General features: G+C 34.6%; 1 protein-coding gene across 4 annotated transcripts in view; it reads left to right on the plus strand.

Annotated features, from left to right (window-relative positions):
• Positions 1-18488, plus strand: part of LOC133190567 (multidrug resistance-associated protein 1-like) — a 962792-nt gene that overhangs the window by 458728 nt on the left and 485576 nt on the right. For all 4 annotated transcript variants that reach the window (XM_061326266.1, XM_061326267.1, XM_061326268.1 and 1 more), the window contains one exon: positions 253-322. In XM_061326266.1, the coding sequence (XP_061182250.1) occupies positions 253-322 (70 nt within the window). The remainder of the gene's footprint in view (positions 1-252; positions 323-18488) is intronic.

Here is an 18488-nt window from a genome sequence, read left to right on the forward strand (position 1 = left end):
ATGGCGGTTGATATTTATTACTGGTGATTTCATCTTAATTCTTTGGATAGGAAGCCTGCATGTTATTAGTCAAGAAATATGCTATTGATACTCTGAATGCCAAAGGCTGTATGAAAAGAATAAACTTAATTGCCTCTATACTCACATTGGAGCAGGAAGTATCAATTTGTGAACTCGGTGCTTACAGTTCCTCTGTTATGTTTTTGCATCATAGTAAGTGGATTATTAAATTATATACTTTATAATTTCCAGATTTCAACAAAGGGGACTTGGTTTCCTTGTTTGGACCTTTTCTAGAAGAAGAAGAGAAAACAAGACTAAGGCAAGATTGATCTTTAATGTCTACCAAGGTCAAAGATAAGGATTGACATTTTGTTTTGTCTTGCTTTAAATATTGCAAGGCATAAAGTGTTGTCATCTTTGTCTTATGTCCTTCCACATGTGCATCCATCAGACTTGCATTTAGCTCAGTTTCAGAGTTCATATATACCAGTACAGGGCTCTAATTGGTGACTAATTTAGTCACACCATGGCACCTAAAATTTTTGATTAGTGCCTAAAAATTTTCTGTAAATCACCAAATTGACGACCATTTAAATTGGCTTGACAATTGTCAAATTCAGAAATTTTTAACATTTTCAACAATTTTTATTTTTCGGAAGAGGTACGTGAAAAGAAATTTAAAAGAACAGAAAATTATTTTTAGCAATGGACATGTCGTGTTTTCTTTGTCACCCTTGTTTGTTTTTTCAGTAAGCAGTTAGGCATATGTGCGAATGACATTTCGTGTCGCGTCAGTGCATATAGAGCTCAGGTAGACTAGATAAGACAATAGTTGCCCCAGTAAATGTTGGCTTCAGAAAATCAATAATTATGAAATGCAGTAAATTAGACGTGTGATATGGTAATTTGTTTACCAATTTAAATTCTCACTCATAAGAGATATCGTCTACATATTAGTGTTAGGTCGTATATGTATGGACGAGAATGTTAATCTTGTAAACGTTCCTCTATATTATTATGGTTTTAAGGAATATTGAATTCCATCCAAGTTTCTTAAAAAGAAATGATCATTTAAATTTTTTTGAATATTGGAGTTTTACATGTTGAAGGTTGCATTTAACTGACATTTTTCTTTCTGATTTTTAAATAGATTTATGTTAATTTACGTATAGAAAGATAAAAGATGAGGGAAGGGGTGTTCAATCAAATATAAATATTTGAATAGCAAAATTGGTCTTTTTAGTGCACCTGAGCCGAAGGCTAAAGTGAGCTTTTCTGATCAAAATTTGTCCATTGTCTGTCATCATTGTCATAAACTTTTCACATTTTCGACTTCTTCTCAAGAACCACTGGGCCTATTTCAACCAAACTTGGCACAGAGTTTCCTTGGGTGAAAGGGATTCAAGTTTGTTCAAATGAAGGGCCACACCCTCTTCCAACAGGATATAATTAAGAAATAGTGAAAAATTGGGTGGGTGTATTTAAAAATCTTCTTCTCAAGAACCACTTTGCTAGAAAAGATGAAATTTATGTGAAAGCTTCTTGACATAATGTGATTCAATTTTATTCAAATCATGACCCCCAGGGGTAGGGTGGGGCCACAATGGGTGATCAAAGTATTACCAAGAAATATATAGGAAAAATCTTTAAAAATCTTCTTCTCAAGAACAGCAAAGCAATGATTGGTGATATTTACATGGAAGCATCCTCAGGTAGGGTAGGTTGTTCAAATCATGACCCCGGGGTGAGGATGGGGCCACAATGGGGGATCAGAATTTTACATAGGAATATTTAGGAACTTTAAAAATCATTTTCTCAAGAATAGCAGAGCCATGATTAATCATATTGACCCGGAAGCTTCCTCAGATTGTGTAGATTCAAGTTTTAAATCATGACCCCCAAGGGATAGGGTGGGGCCACAATGGGTTATCAAAGTTTTACGTAAGAATATATAGAAAAAATCTTCTTCTCATAGAATGAAGAGAGTACTAAATGAGTCGAAGACACTCATGAAGGTTTGGAATCTCTATGGTTTACGGTTTCGGAGGAATAGCGAAAACAAGGTTTTATTGCAAAAGGGATGACAACTTTTGAATGGGTCAAGCTTTGGGGACAAGCATGAAATCCTTAAAATAGTTTTAGAAAGACATATTATAGGTGCAAAGATATTCAGTATATGTCGAAAGGTTTTCTACAGAATCTCTGACAAAAAAGCTTTTAAAAATCAGCATAAACTACCATACATGTTTTCAAAGAGAGAAAGAGAGAAAAGTCATTAGCAACTGAAAAAAGAGAGAAACAAAGAAAAAAATTAACTGCCTCCAGCAGGATTCGAACCCCAGACAGTGGGACAAAGTTTGGATCGGTCATATCTGCAAAAAATGCACGCATCAAAATATTGAATACATATTTAGAATTCTTGTAAGACACTCTATAAACCCTGTAAATCCTAAAGAAAAAGATTGAAAAACAAAAAAGTTGCAAATTTAACATTTTTAAATTCACTTCCGTTCGCTACCAGAAGTATGAACGACGAAAAATAAAGGTCGATCACCATATCTCCATTCGATGTTCTATCAAGTCAGTGAGTTTCAATTTCATATCTTTAGCAGTTCTCGAGAAAATTAACGGACAAAATTCCATTCAAAAAATACAATTTTCCCCCAAAAATCGCGAACGGAAGTGAATTTCAAAAATGTGAGGGACACCCCTGGAGATATTTTCATGATGCATCTTCCCTGAGAAAATCTTTTCAATTGAACCACGCACAGCTGAGATATCGCCTGTACTATGAAAAGTGGAATAATAATAATAAAAAACAGAAGGAAAACAATAAGGTCTTCCGAAGGAAGTCGGAAGACCTTAATAATAAGAAACAGTAGAATCACTATAAGGTCTTCCGTGAAGACGGAAGACCTTAATAATAACAAAAAATAGTGGAAAAGAAACCTAAAAAAAACAAGAAGGTCTTCCGCTGAAGACGGAAGACCTTAATAATCTACCTCACTGCATGGAAATTCGATTTTTGGAACATTGTCAATTTGATTGGTAACATTTGCACTGAAACTATTTTACAAAACTACTCTCAGTGAAACTATAATTGTAGTTATTTACCAAAATTAAATCTTTTCTAGTTTTATTTTCAGTTGGTTACACTCCAGCACATACAAAAAACTGTTTCAAGTTACCCACTATGATACTTCTTCAATGCATTTATCTTTGTTGCCCGTCCCATCAAAGTTGCCAAATGGCACAAATACAGGGGTTGATGTATAACAAAGTAAATGTACTTGTATTTGAAAGGGTCCCTAAAAAATACCCAGATGATAGATTTTCCCTTAACTTGGTGTGTAGGCTGAAATTACATAGTATGGTATAAAGTTAGAGACTTTTTGTATTGTAGTTTTCATACAAAAAACCCCAGTTGGCTCCCTTAAAAAAAGTTTTAGGTAAATAGTCCCAACACATGTAAGAGTAATGCAGTAACCATTTTAAAAAAATGTTGCATCAAGATTACACAGTATATTTTGGCTCATCTTAGCTGAAAGCTCAAGTGAGCTTTTTTCTGATCACCTGTTGTCGTCCGTCCGGCTGTGTGTCCGTCTGTAAACTTTTCACATTTTGAATTTCTTCTCAAGAACCACTGGGCCAATTTTAACCAAAATTGGTACAAAGCATCCTTGGGTGAAAGGGAATTTAAGTTCTTAAAGCGAAGGGCCAAGCCCCTTCACAAAGGAGATAGAAAAGACAAAAATACGGTAGGGTCATTAAAAAATCTTCTTCTAAAGAATGACTGGACCAGAAAAGCTGAAACTTGAAGCATCCTGGAGTAGTGTAGATTCTAAATTGTTCAAATCATGACCCCCCCAGGGGTAGGTTGGGGCCACAATAGGGAATCCAAGTTTTACATTGAAATATATAGGAAAAATCCTTAAAAATCTTCTTCTCAAGAACCACTGGGCCAGAAAAGCTGAAACTTCTGTAGAATTTTCTTGAGGTAGTATAGATTTCACATTGTTCATCATGGCCCCCAGGGTAGGATACAGTCATAATTGGTTAATCAAATTTTACATTGAAATATGGAAGAAAAATCTTTGAAAGTCTTCTTCTCAAGAACCACTGGGCCAAAAAAGCTGAAAATTATGTGGAAGCATCCTGGGCTAGTGTTGATTCTAAGTTATTCAAATCGTGACTTTGAGGGTAGGGTGGGGCCATAATAGGGGATCAAAATCTTCCTGAGGTAGTGTAGATACTAGATTGTTCAAATCATGACCCCAGGGGTAGGATGGGGCCACAATAAGTATGACAAGGGGAAAATCTGGTGAAGAACAGCAGGGCCAAAGTTACTCAGGTGAGCTTTGTGACCCATGGGCCTCTTGTTTAGCTTACCTGTGCTGAAAGCTCAAGCAAGCTTTTTTGATCAATTTTGTTCATCTATCCATCTGTCCATCCCTATGTAAACTTTTCACATTTTCAACTTTTTCTCCAGAACCACTGGGCTAATTTCAACCAACCGAAGCATTCATGGGTAAATGGAATTCAAATTTGTTCAAATGAAGGGCCAGGCCCTCTTCCAAGGGGAGAGTTGATTAAGAATAAGTGAAAATTTGGTGACATCTTTTAAAAATCTTCCCAAGAACAAGTGGGCCAAAAATATCGAAACTTATGTGAAATATTCATTGCATAGTGTAGATTCAAATTATGACACCCAGGGGTCAGGTTGAGCCAAATGGGGGATCAAACTTGTACATAGGAAAAACTCTTCTTCTCAAGAAGGGGGTCAGGTTGGGCCAGAATGGTGGATCAAAGTTTTACATAGGAATATGTATCTGAAAAGATCTTCTTTTCAAGAAAACAAAACCATGATTAGTCATATTGATATGGAAGTATCTTCGAGTGTTGCAGATTTAAGTTTATTCAAATCCTGACCTCCAGAGGTAGGATAGGGACACATCTTTAAAAATCTTCCCAAGAACAGCAAAGCCATGCTTAGTCATATGAATATGGAAACATCCTCAGACAGTGAAGACTCAAGTTTGTTCAAGACATGATACCTTGGGGTAGGTTGGAGTCAAAACAGGAGTCAAAGTTTTACATAACAATATATTATAGGAAAAAGCTGCTGATAAAGAACAACAGGGTCATATTGACTCATGTGAGTGTTGTGGCCTGGGGGTCTCTTGTTTGTTGTCAGTTGATGCATCATCGGTCTTCAAAAAGTGTCAGCTTAAAAGTACTTCATCGTTATCTACTTTTGGAATTTTATGGCTATATTTAAATGCTCAGATACTAATTGGTATAGAATCACTAGATTTTGTCAGTTAATGCATCATGGTTCCTCAAAGTGTATCAACTTAAAAGTAGGTCACCATATACTAATTTTTGAATTTTAGGACTATATTTATATATTTCAAATACTGATTTGCATAGAATCATCAAATTTTGTCAGTTGATGCAATTTGGGTTCTCTGAGTATGTCAACTGAAAAGTAGGTCACCTTGACCTAATGTTGAAATTTTATGGTTATATTTAAATATTTAAATACCAATTGGCTGAGAATCATCAAATATTATCAGTTGATGCATCTTGGGTCCTCAGAGTATGTCAACTGAAAAGTAGGTCACCATGACCTACTTTTGACATTTTATGACTTATTCATAGGTCACCATGACCTAATTTTTGAATTTTAGACTATATTTACATATTTCAATTACTAACTGGCATAGAATCATCCAACTTTTTCAGTTAATGTTTCTTGGGTCCTTGGAGTGTGTCTACTGAAAAGTAGGTCACTCTGAGCTACTTTTGGAATTTTATGGCTATATTTAAATATTTCAGATACTAATTGGCTTAGAATCGTCAAAATTTTGTCAGTTGATGCATGTTGGGTTCTCTGAGTATGTTTACCAAAAGTAGGTCGCTTTGACCTACTTTTGGAATTTCATGGCTATATCTGAATATTTAAGATAATAAGGAACTTAGAATCATCAAACTTTGTCAGTTGATGCATCTTGGTTTCTCAGAGTGTTTTAACCAAAATGTAGGTCTCGATGACCTACTTTTGGAATTTCAAGGCTTTATCTTAATTTATAGGATACTAATAAACTTCAAATTGAAGTGAAAGTTGTACAATTTATCAGAAGAGTGATTCAAGGACTTTGGGCCTCTTGTTTGGTATTTTGTGTAGCAATTTTTGAGTCGGCTGGCAGAGCGACTCATTGTTATCACAGCTGTAAAAATTATTACTCATTCATCTAGCTGTAAAAATTATCACTCATTCATCTAGGTGATTCATACATCAAATAAGATAGTTCTAGCAAAAAATGCTTTTGTTTGAGTGATTGCTTAAACTTAGGAGGTATAAACAGTATAAAATTTCATATTGTAACATTATTTATGTCTTTAGTTTTTTTAAAGAAAAAATCAATTAAATTTCTGTACAATGCATGTACAAATACTGCGTATGAATATACTAGAATGTGCAAGCATGTTAGACGGATCTAATCTTCCCATCTGAAGTTTATTTATCATTGACCTAGAATACTCCCTAACAAACACACCTGCTGTTCTCATTTACTGTAGCTAGGTTTGTAGTGTGAATCATTGACCTAATTACTTTATAACACAGACCACTGCAGCTAGTGTGCTTAATTTATTTTTAGAATCCAGGTTTGCAGTGCTGCTTTCCACAATGATATATTAAATTATTATATGTTACGTAACATAAACATAATCATAATGCTTAAATTAAAGTAAAATTGTGTGAATACATGTATGTAGTTCGGTGGATCTTGAAAAATTTTCCCATAGATATCAAATGTTTGTTTTCCATTACTGGAGGTTGTTTCTAAGTGATTTATCTTGCATTTAAATGTTAATTTTTTTCCATGATACTTTTTCTCCCTTTTTAACATGATTTTCCCTTTTCCCCTTGTTTTTATTTCACTTTATTGTATTTTTAGCTCACCTGAGCCAAAGGCTCAAGTGAGCTTTTCTGATCAAAATTTGTCCGTTGTCTGTCGTCATTGTTGTCGTTGTCGTTGTAAACTTTTCACATTTTCATCTTCTTCTCAAGAACCACTGGGCCAAATTCAACCAAACTTGCCACAAAGCATCCTTGGGTAAAGGGGATTCAAGTTTGTTCAAATGAAGGGCCACGCCCTCTTTCAAGGGAAGTAATTAGGAATTAGTGAAAAAATAATGGCATCATTTAAAAATCTTCTTCTCAAGAACCACTGGGCCAGGAAAGATGAAACTTATGTGGAAACATCCTCAGGTAGTGTAGATTTAAGTTTGTTCAAATCATGACCCCCGGGGGTAGGGTGGGGCCACAGTGGGGGATCCAAGTTTTACATAGAAATATATAGGAAAACATCTTTAAAAATCTTCTTCTTAAGAACAGCAAAGCCATGATTGGTCATATTTTTATGGAAGCATCCTCAGGTAGTGAAGATTCAAATTTGTTCAAATCATGACCCCCGGGGGTAGGGTGGGGCCACAATGGGGGATCCAAGTTTTACATAGAAATATATAGGAAAATATCTTTAAAAATCTTCTTCTTAAGAACAGCAAAGCCATGATTGGTCATATTTTTATGGAAGCATCCTCTGGTAGTGTAGATTCAAGTTTGCCCAAATCATGACCCCAAGGGGTAGGGTGGGGCCACAATGGGGGATCAAAGTTTTACATAGATATATATAGGAAAATATCTTTAAAAATCTGCTTCTTAAGAACAGCAAAGACATGATTGGTCATATTTATATGGAAGCATCCTCAGGTAGTGAAGATTCAAATTTGTTCAAATAATACTGTAAACCAACTTTTATTCACGACGACTTTATTTCACGATTTACCGGGAATAAACTAGTTTGTGACGATTAATTTTCGTGATAAAGCCTTTTTTTGATCTGTTATTAATAGAAAGAGAGACTTTAAGGACCGGTTCGTGGTGAGAAATATTCGCGATGACGAGGCTCTTGCTAACCTCGAGAAAATTCCTCGCACACGAATAAAAGTTGGTTTACAGTAACCCCCGGGGTAGGGTGGGGCCACAATTGGGGATCAAAGTTTTACATAGAAATATGTAGGAAAATATCGTTAAAAATCTTCTTCTTAAGAACAGTAAAGCCATGATTGGTCATATTTATATGGAAGCATCCTCAGATAGTGAAGATTCAAGTTTGTTCAAATCATTACCCTGGGGATAGGTTGGGGCCGCAATGGGTGATCAAAGTTTACAGAGGAATATATAGGAAAAAGTTTTTTTCTCAAGAACAGAAAAGCCATGATTAATCAAATTGATATGGAGGCATCTTTGGGTAGTGTAGAATGAAATTTGTTCAAATGAGGGCCCCCGAGGGTAGGGTGGGGCCACAATGGGGGATCAAATTTTTACAAATGAATATATGGGAAAAAAATCTGCTGCTCAAGAACAACAAAGCCATTTGTTATATTGATATGAAAGCATCATCAGGTAGTTTAAAATTCAACACCCCCCTCCCTGTAAACTTTTCAATACTGTGCTGATTTTTGCTTTTTTTCTTAGCCAATGTGCTCAGGTGAGCGATGTGGCCCATGGGCCTCTTGTTTTGTTTCTTAATAGAACATTGAGATGTAGTAAGATTTATGATAATTATAATTACAAAATACTAAAGAGAAGTTTTTTAAAGAACTCATTTGACTTAAAAAGGTGGGAGTTTTAAAACCCTTAACCTTTATTTACTTTTTTTTTTGGGGGGGGGGGGGGGGTAAATTGAGACCCGTTCATATTTAAACAGTTGTATTTGGATCCCTATTCAAAATGTTGTTATTTTTGTCACATTATGTAATCTTATTTGTGTATTTACAAACCCAAACTTTAAATAAATTTAAAAAATCTCATGTGAGATGGGATTGAAGCCCTTAATTTTTTAACCAATCATGGAGACCTGATATTCAATTTCTTAAGATGCAATAAAAACTGAATATAAGGCATGGTGACATGCTGTATGAAAAAGCTCAATAAACTCGAGCAAGTTGACTCTCAGGTCTTTCAGGCCTTTGATTTTTCTTTTAAACACTTTAGAAACCGACAAAGGATTTATTTTTTCAAACATGACATTGACGATATTTTCATACCTGAAAAAGAGACATTAAAACCTCTTTGTAAAGTTGAATTTTTCATTAGCTCTGAGGAAAAGCTGCATGCTCACCTTAAGCAATGGACAGTTGAATGTCAAATAACTATATCGATATAAATTATATTATTATATATGTATACAAAATTACCATGGTCTGCAAATGGTATAGGTATTATAACATTATACTTTAAATATAACATTGATGAAGATTCCACTACAAATAGAATAGTCATCCCAAATCTTTAGCGTCAACTTATAAGAATATGGACCAAATCTCAAGAACCCCTTGGCCAATTTTTGTCAAACTTGCAGAATATCTTTGGCCAAGGGCTCCCATTTACACTAAAACTAAGGATGTGACCCATAAACGAGGGGAGATAATAAGGGAAATTAAAACAAAAGTAGTGGTTGTAAAATCATTTTCTCAAGAACCACTGGGCAGATTATCATTAAACTTGCATACAAGGATGAGGATATGTTGTAGATTAAAAATTGTTCAAGGCATCATCCTGAGATAAAGGGTGTAGTCTCAAAGTCACTTCAAAGTTGACCACTTATGTTTTGACAGGTACTAGCAAACATGAGAATACATGTATATTACAACAGCTTCATGAAGATTTAGACATGTACCCTGACACGTAACCACTGTCAAAGCACGGGTGTGTTGTCCAAATTACCAACACATGCTAGATAATTGGCATTGTTACCGAGGGTTTTCCTTATATAATTTGAATTTTTGTTTCCCAAAACCTGTGGCAGATGGCAATAACCGGGGTTGGCAATATAACAGATGTATTAACACAGGGGGAAATCCGTTCTTGGAAAAATCCTGGCAATAAGCGAGGGTGGCAATATAACAGAGGGCAATATACTGTGGTAGCACTGTAATTTAAAAAGTAGGTCATCATGACCTACATTATGGTAAACACACTCTGAGATTCCAAGATGCATCAGCTCGCAAAGTTTGATGATTTAAGCCTCTATCTTCAATATTCAGACATAGCAATAACTGAAGCATGACTGGCTGAACAAGGAATTCAGCTAAATTAGAGATAATTGTTGTATAACACTCAAAATTACCGGTAGCAATGTCTTGGTGTTGTTTTTAAAAGATGGCAGTATTATTTCATCACAAAAATGGAAAAATTTGAGAAGAGAAAGCAAACAAATTTAGATAAAAAAAATTATTGTACAACATTTTTTAAAACTGTGAACCTCCAATATTTGCTTAGGCCAAAGTTTTATTATTTTTTTTTTTTGGTTTACGATTTTCTGCATTGGGTGGTCATACCAGCAATGTTGATTTAAATAAAAATAATACACATCAATAGTACTTTTAAGTTTTATTGTCTAGATGACATAACTCTTTTTATTTAATTTTAATTCATTTCTTACTTTAGACTAATTGTCATTCTCATTTATTTCTGAATTTCATTTGTCAATCAGTGCTTGGTTCATGATGTTCAACTTTATGTGCTATTCAGTGATATGTGATGTGTTATAAACTTCTGTATCCCCACAAACTAAAATTTAAGTTAAATTTAGATTGAAGAAAAATACAATTTAATTGTTTAACAAAATTACAAGTAATTGACGTTGAAATAAAGGTTATAATAATTTGATCATGCAGCTATCAAATTTGTTCAACCAATGCGACACAAAAACCTAATAATTTCTTAATCAAGTCCTTTAAATTTTTGTTATGTACCTGCACAGTAGGCAGTTCTCATTATTTACTTAGGAATTCAAAGGGCTTTGACCTCAATTGAGTATCAAGTTTGCAAAGATTTGTATATTGAATTTACTTCTATAAATTTACAAATGTTTTATACATATTTGAATTTATCAAGTGAAATACTAGTCAGCGTTACTTCAACTATGATGTACCACTCAACACCATAATTGGCCTATTACATGTACAGACCCTAAAATGTGCTACTACACCTCAGAAAGGAACCGTACCGTTCTGTGCAAGAAGCGTACCATACCATGCAAGAAGTGTACCGTACCGTGCACAAAGCGAACCGTACCATACACAAAACGAACCGTACCGTGCAAGAAGCATACCTTACCGTGCACAAAGCGAACCATACCATACACAAAACGAACCGTTCCGTGCAAGAAGCGTACCGTACCGTGCACAAAGCAAACCATACCGTTCATAAATAATTGTCGAAATAATTATGCAAGCCACGCCCTGAAAGCATTCCGAATCTTGCAATGACCAAATACAGTAAGTAATTTTAAGGTCACCTGAGTCACTCAGGTGACCTATTGCTATCTGTTTTTGTCCGTCGTCGTGTGATGTGCGTCTTGTGATGTGTGTTAACATTTAAACATTTTCAGCTTCTTCTCTGAAACCGCTCAACCAATTTCAACCAAATTTGGCATACAGCATCTATGGGTGAAGGGGAACAAAAATTTTGAATTTCATGGTCCGTGCCCCCCAGGGGCTTGAGGGGTGGGGCTAAAACCACCAAAATTAATGCAATCTTTAAAAATCTTCTTCTTTACTCCTGTACATTAAACAGTCAAACTATTGGCATGATTGTAATAAGCATTGAGCCCTCTACCAAAATTGTGAAATTCATGGCCCCAGGGTCAGTGGTTCTGGTGCTAGGGTGGGGCTCTATTGATTATATAGTGAAAATGTATTATTTCTTTAAAAATCTTCTCTGCTTCTGGGAATTAAATAAACTATCTAAGTACATAGTTATGATGAGCAAGAGTGCTTTATTCAAAATTGTGAATTTCGTGGCCCCAGGGTCAGGGGTTCTGGTGTTAGGGTGGGGCTCTATTGATTATATAGTGAAAATGCATTATTTCTTTGAAAATCTTCTTCTCTGCTTCTGGGAATTAAATAAACTAACTAAGTACATAGTTATGAAGAGCAAGAGTGCCTTATCCAAAATTGTGAATTTCATGGCCCCAGGGTTAGAGGTTCAGGTGTTATGGTGGGGCTCTATTGATTACATAGTGAAAATGTATTATTTCTTTGAAAATCTTCTCTGCTTCTGGGAATTAAATAAACTAACTAAGTACATAGTTATGATGAGCAAGAGTGCTTTATTCAAAATTGTGAATTTCATGGCCCCAGGGTCAGGGGTTCTGGTGTTGGGGCGGGGCTCTATTGATTATATAGTGAAAATGCATTATTTCTTTGAAAATCTTCTTCTCTGCTCCTGGGAATCAAATAAACTAACTAAGTACATAGTTATGATGAGCAAGAATGTCTCTTCCAAAATTGTGAAATTCATGGCCCCAGGGACAGGGGTTCTGGTGCTAGGAAGGGACTATATAGATCCTAAAGTGAAGGTGATTTATTTCTTTGAAAATCTTCTTCTCTCACCTGGGTATTATTTAAACAAACTAAGTACATTGTTATGATATGCAAGGATGCTTCTTCCAAAATTGTGAATTTCATGGCCCCAGGATCAAGGGTTCTGGTGAAAAGGGGGGGGGGGGCTCTATTGATTATATAGTGAAAGAGCAAAATTTCTTTGAAAATATTCCTTTCTGCTTCTGGTTAAAAAGCAAAGAAGCTATGTGTATAGTTATGATGAGCAAGAGTGCTTCTTCCAGAGTAGTGAATTGCATGAGCCCTGAGTCAGATGTGCTGGCGTAAGGTTGGGGCTCTTGATAATATAGTGAAAATGCATTAATTTTATTTAATAATCCTGTCAGCTCCTTAGTGTTAAGCAGATAAACAAAATGATTACTTATAATGAGCGAACTTCTGGTCCCAGGGTCAGAGGCTCTGGTGTTTCTCGGTGGGGAGGGGGCTGTATTGATAATATAGTGAATCTGTAGTAAAAATGCATTATTTCTTTAAAAATCTTCTCTGCACCTGGGCATATCAGAGACAAAAAGAGTAAACGTTTTAATAAGGATTGGTATTTTTACCAGATTTTTGAACATCTGGACCATTTGGTCAAGTTTTTTGGTCCTCTCAAGGGCTCTATTAATTTGTATTCTTCTGAGAGGAGTTATTCCCCTTTGCCATTTACTTTTGATAATAATTCACTGTAAATAATGTACTTGAAAGGTTAATAGAATAAGAGAATTATGCAAGAATTTTTATTGTATAATACAAAAAGTATTTTCTTAGTTTTAATGATCAGTTAGACTTTTAAGTAATAGATAAATAAAAATGAGACAAAAATAACTTGTCTTATTGAATGTTCATCAAAGACCAAGAGAGGCCAATGTAAGAATTTTCAACAAGGAATTAAAATAGTATAGAAGCACTTATAGTTTGTTAATATACTGTATGGTGATGGTGATAAGGCCACATAAATTTAAAATTTAGATTCTCATCCTAATTTGCTAAAAAATTGGGGCGGGTGGGCGGATTTTATTTTTTATTTTTTATAATTGAAAGTATCAACAAAACATTCGTACACATAATTTTTGCATTATGTTAATGCCAATATGAATAGATTTTATTGTTTTCATATTCTTTTAAATATCTACAGAAGATTCTTGTTATAGAAAATTAAAATATTTATAGTTTTATTAACAAATATCAAGTACACAGATAGGTACGGCACACGCCAAACAAAATGGGGTGCTGATCCTAATAAATTGCATATGCATTTTTTCTCATCGGTCTTTCCCCAAATACCTTATAGTTTTACCAACAACTCCTTCTGTTCTGTGTGATATACAGATATCACAGATTTCCACTGTCCTCATACATTCAATCGTTCTTGAGACTTGATATGTTCGACATTAAAATATATCATATTTGCAAAACAGGATTGTGTATATCTGTAAAATATTCTACTGAAAAGACCTAGGCCTGAACAGTTTTAAGATTTAACATTTCCTTAGCACTGTTATTCTCTAAAGTCTTTGGACGATGTTTAATTTTTTTAATGCAAAATCACATATAACTGGAGATCGTTATTTAAAACTTGACCATGTGTCATTTTCTTCGTCTGTTTTTACATGGTTAAAATCTCTTTAAAAACTTGTTCATGCCAGTGATGGTATCTAGATGTGTTTATGTTATTTTTGCTTTTCTACCTTCTCTATACTAACAAATTATCTTTACCTTACATATTTAAACTGCTTTTATTGCCGATTTTTCTCCATTCTTCACATAGTTTTTTTGCTATAAATAGCACCACGCGACTTTTAATACAGACGGGAGATAACTCTTAAATTTTGACCCAGATTCTTGTTGTATAAAAATACATGAAAATAATACGTTTGACGCTCAAAAAGCAAAATAAAAACAACGGGGCGGGGCACTTTGAGAGGGGCGGGCGGGGATGAGAATCTAAAGATTAATTTTACCTGGCCTAAATGGGGAACAGATTAGAACCTAATTTATGAACTGTTACTGAATGCTAGACTAATTATTTTGTTGATCCTGATCATCCTATTTTTCTTGCTTTTGGGCAAGAAAGCTTGACCTTTCAGTTCATTTTATACTCTATGGATCCTCTAAATTGTTGTATTATACTCAGGTGACCGTTAAGGCCCTTGGGCCTCTTGTCATTTATTTCTTTCGACGCAGCGCCTGTTAAAGAAAGACAGAAAATAACCCTAGAGATTCAAAATATTATCATTTAAGTACCATGCATCTGGACTTACATCTGTTAATATAATTAAATTACTCAAAACTGGTTACGACTTCAAAACAACTCGACAGATTGTGAGGCGATTCCTTAGTTATTCGCTATGCATGATCGGGTTGTGTTTGACTAACTTTTTTTTCATATTAAATGTAGCATCGTAATATTTTCATGTACAGTTTATAATAAACTAGTATTAATTGTAACAGGGACCGTTACAGATGTTCCCCAAATGCTCCCCAACTTCCTTTTGGTGTCTTATTCCCTGTAAGTTTCATTAAATAAGGCAATCAAGTATATTGGGTTTTTTTTCACGCATTTCTCGCGCGCGCATGGGCATGCATGTACAAAATGACCATGTCAACTTATCTACACTTTTAATACATATTTATATTCAAATTTCATCAAAAGATAAAAAAATTTGGCTATATTAAGTATATCTGTCATTTTATGCATTGCAAGTGCGGGCACGTGCATGCATGTCCATGATGACCATGTCATCTTGTCAACACTATTAATATATCTACATATATTGAGTATCAAAGCATTTCATCAAAAAGTATGAAAGTTACAACTATATCAAGTAGATTGGTCATTTTATATCTACATATATTGAGTATCAAAGCATTTCATCAAAAAGTATGAAAGTTACAACTATATCAAGTAGATTGGTCATTTTAGCATTGCATGCAAGTGCATATTGACAATGTCGTTTGTCTACATTTATAATATGTCTATATTTTCTGAGTATGAAAGCATTACATCAAAAAATGTAAAAGTTATGGTTATATCAAGTATATTGGTAATTTTACTCATTGCACGTGCACGCACGTGCATGCATATGTGTGCTGACCATGTCGTCTTGTGTACACTTCTAATATATATTATATATATTCTGAGTTTCAAAGCAATTCATCAAAAAATGTACAAGTTAAGTCTATATCATTTGTATTGGTTATTTCAATCATTGCGCATGTGCACACGTGCATGCATGTCATCTCGTCTACACTTCTGATATATCCTGATATTCTGAGTATCAAAGCATTTCATCAAAAAATATAAAAGTTACAGCTATATCAAGTATATTGGTCATTTTACCCATTGAACGCGCACACACGTGCATGCACGTGCGCGCAAAATGACCTTCGTTCCGCAAATCTACATAACATTCCTATTAACCCTAAAAAGGTTTCACCTCAATCGGATGTGCAGTTTTGGAGATCACTCACGGACAAAAAAGTACCCAGGAAGAAAAATAATAATAACTAAATGTGTTTCTTGTTGCTAGGGCAACAAGTGGTCTTCCAACCAAACTTTTCTCCATAACGCTATGCTATCTGACTTCATTTAATACTTTATTGAAGGTATTTTTCGTTTGCGTTTATGTAACAGTCTTTCAACATAGATCATAATTATCAAAGGATTTCTGTAGACTCTCTGTTAACAAAGCTTTAAAAAATAAGCAAACACTATCATACATGTCTTCACGGAGTAAAATATTATATTACAACTGAAAAAAGAGAGAAACAATCTCCCGTCCCAGCAGGATTCGAACCCGCAACATACGAGAAAGTTAGGATCGGTCATATCTTTGCAATAAATGCATCAATCAAAATGATGAAAACATATATAGAATTCTTAGAAAACTCTCTATTGACCCTGTAAATTTCAAAGAAAAATATTGAAAAACAAAAAAGTTGCAAATTTAACATTTTTGAATTCACTTCCGTTCGCGACCGGAAGTACGAACGATGAAAAATAAAGGTCGATCAGCATATCTACATGTGATGTTCTATCATGTCCATGAGTTTCACTTTCATATCTTTAAGGACATTGGCAAGTCAGGGTTTTCCGGAGAAAAAAGGTTTGATACATGGTTTTTTTTCCTTATAAAATAGTGATTGAGAGTGATCTCCCGTGTAGAATTCTCTAAGCGGTGAAAACTAATAAAGCGTATGTTACAGAGGTAAACAAAAGCACGTGCATTTCCTTCAACGGGTAGAATCATCTATACAGCAAGAAAGAAAAGTAGTAATGGCTTTGTTGTACATTGTATTCAGGGACAAAGAGCCAACAGGTCGTCATTTACCATTGTTATGCTCAGTATGCTGGATGTCACATAGGCCTATACTAAAAGGTAGGTCGACCATGCCGACTGAGAACAGTTCTTAGGTCGTGTGAAGGAATCAGCATTTAGTAATTACGAATAAAGTTAAAAATAAATCCATGCCAATATTTTTATGACAATGTGTTTCAATCAATTCAGTCAATTACATGATAAAAACAATCAACCAGTCTCTTGACCAATTTTAGCTGTTAAGGGACGCAACTCAAAAATGATGATCGGTGCCGGTATAGCCATGTCTTGTTTCTATATATACATTTTGAGCCAAAATATTTAGAAGTCATAGGAAATGAAGATACAATAATGTATATAATACAAAAACTGTATGAAATAAATGAGTTTTGAAGAAATATTATGGTGAAAAATTTTGTAGGTCCCTTTTATCAACATTTTACATAGGAAATGCATTAAGAATTGTAAAAACACTAATTTGACAAAATCTAAAAAAGAATGTTGGATTGGTAGGTAAAACGATCCAGAATATAGCATGTTTAGTGCATTTAAACCTACTCAAAAGTTCTTGAAAAATTCTATACAATAACCAGGAACCTTGCCAATGTCCTTAATCGTTCTTGAGAAAATTATGGGACAAAATTCCATTTAAAAAATACAAATTTCCCCAAAAAATGCAAATGGAAGTGAATTTCAGAAAAATGAAAAGCATGTCTGGAGATATTCTCATGATGCATCTTCCCTGAAAAAATCTTTGAAATCCGTCCACTCACAGCTGAGATATCGGCCGTACTATGAAAAAAGAATAATAATAATAACTAGAAACTCATTGCGAGCAATGAGAGGTCTTCCATCCGATTTTTGAGACGTAAATTCAAGCTAAAAAAGTGATAAAACAAGCTAATTCAGAGAAATTGTGTCCCCCCCCCCCCCTTGGAGAAAAATGAAGAGCACACATGTGAGTTAAGGCTAGGTATAGGCATTTCTATGCAATTGAGCTAATAAAAAATGCATAAGAGGTATATTTATTATTCAGAGAAAGTGTTGATTTATTTTCTTATGCATACTCAGTACCCATGATATGTTTTAGCCAGTTCACATTATGACGTCATATTATGACGTCACTGATCTTCCCTAATGGATGTAATAAAACACATCAAAAAAACAGATTCGGCTCAAGGGATTACCCTATTTATTTTTACATAAAAATTGTATAATGCTAAGAGGAATATTCTATAGATTAATAAAACTGCTGCACAAATCCTAGGCATTTTCTCATTTGATCGGAATTTTAGGAAACTTATACCGTACTGTACATTTTAACCTTTATTGAACTTAAACTTTACAAATTGAAATTATACACCTGAATTGTTGATATTTGTGCAGCAATACAAGCAAACTCTGGAATTTTTTGCTTCTAATAATACCTTGTTTCAGTTAAATAAGATAGAGCATGCCCTTGCACAAAAGCTTTTTTGTTGATATCCATTACAATCTTGTGTAGTAAGGAACAATGACGTCATATTTAATGTGTACTGGCTATCTCACGTCGTAGGTACCAAGTATATGTTAGACAATAAGTTTTAACTCTCTCTGTAAAAAAGATATAGTCCTTAGGCATTTCAATTAGATTATTTTCATAGAAATGCCTATACGTTGCCTTAACTCACCTGTGTGCACAGTTCGGGGGGGGGGGGGGGGGGAGTC

Source organism: Saccostrea echinata, unplaced genomic scaffold (assembly GCF_033153115.1).
Source record: "Saccostrea echinata isolate AGI-Se365-2 ecotype Australia unplaced genomic scaffold, CSIRO_AGI_Sech_v1 ptg000022l, whole genome shotgun sequence".
NCBI lineage: Eukaryota > Metazoa > Mollusca > Bivalvia > Ostreida > Ostreidae > Saccostrea > Saccostrea echinata.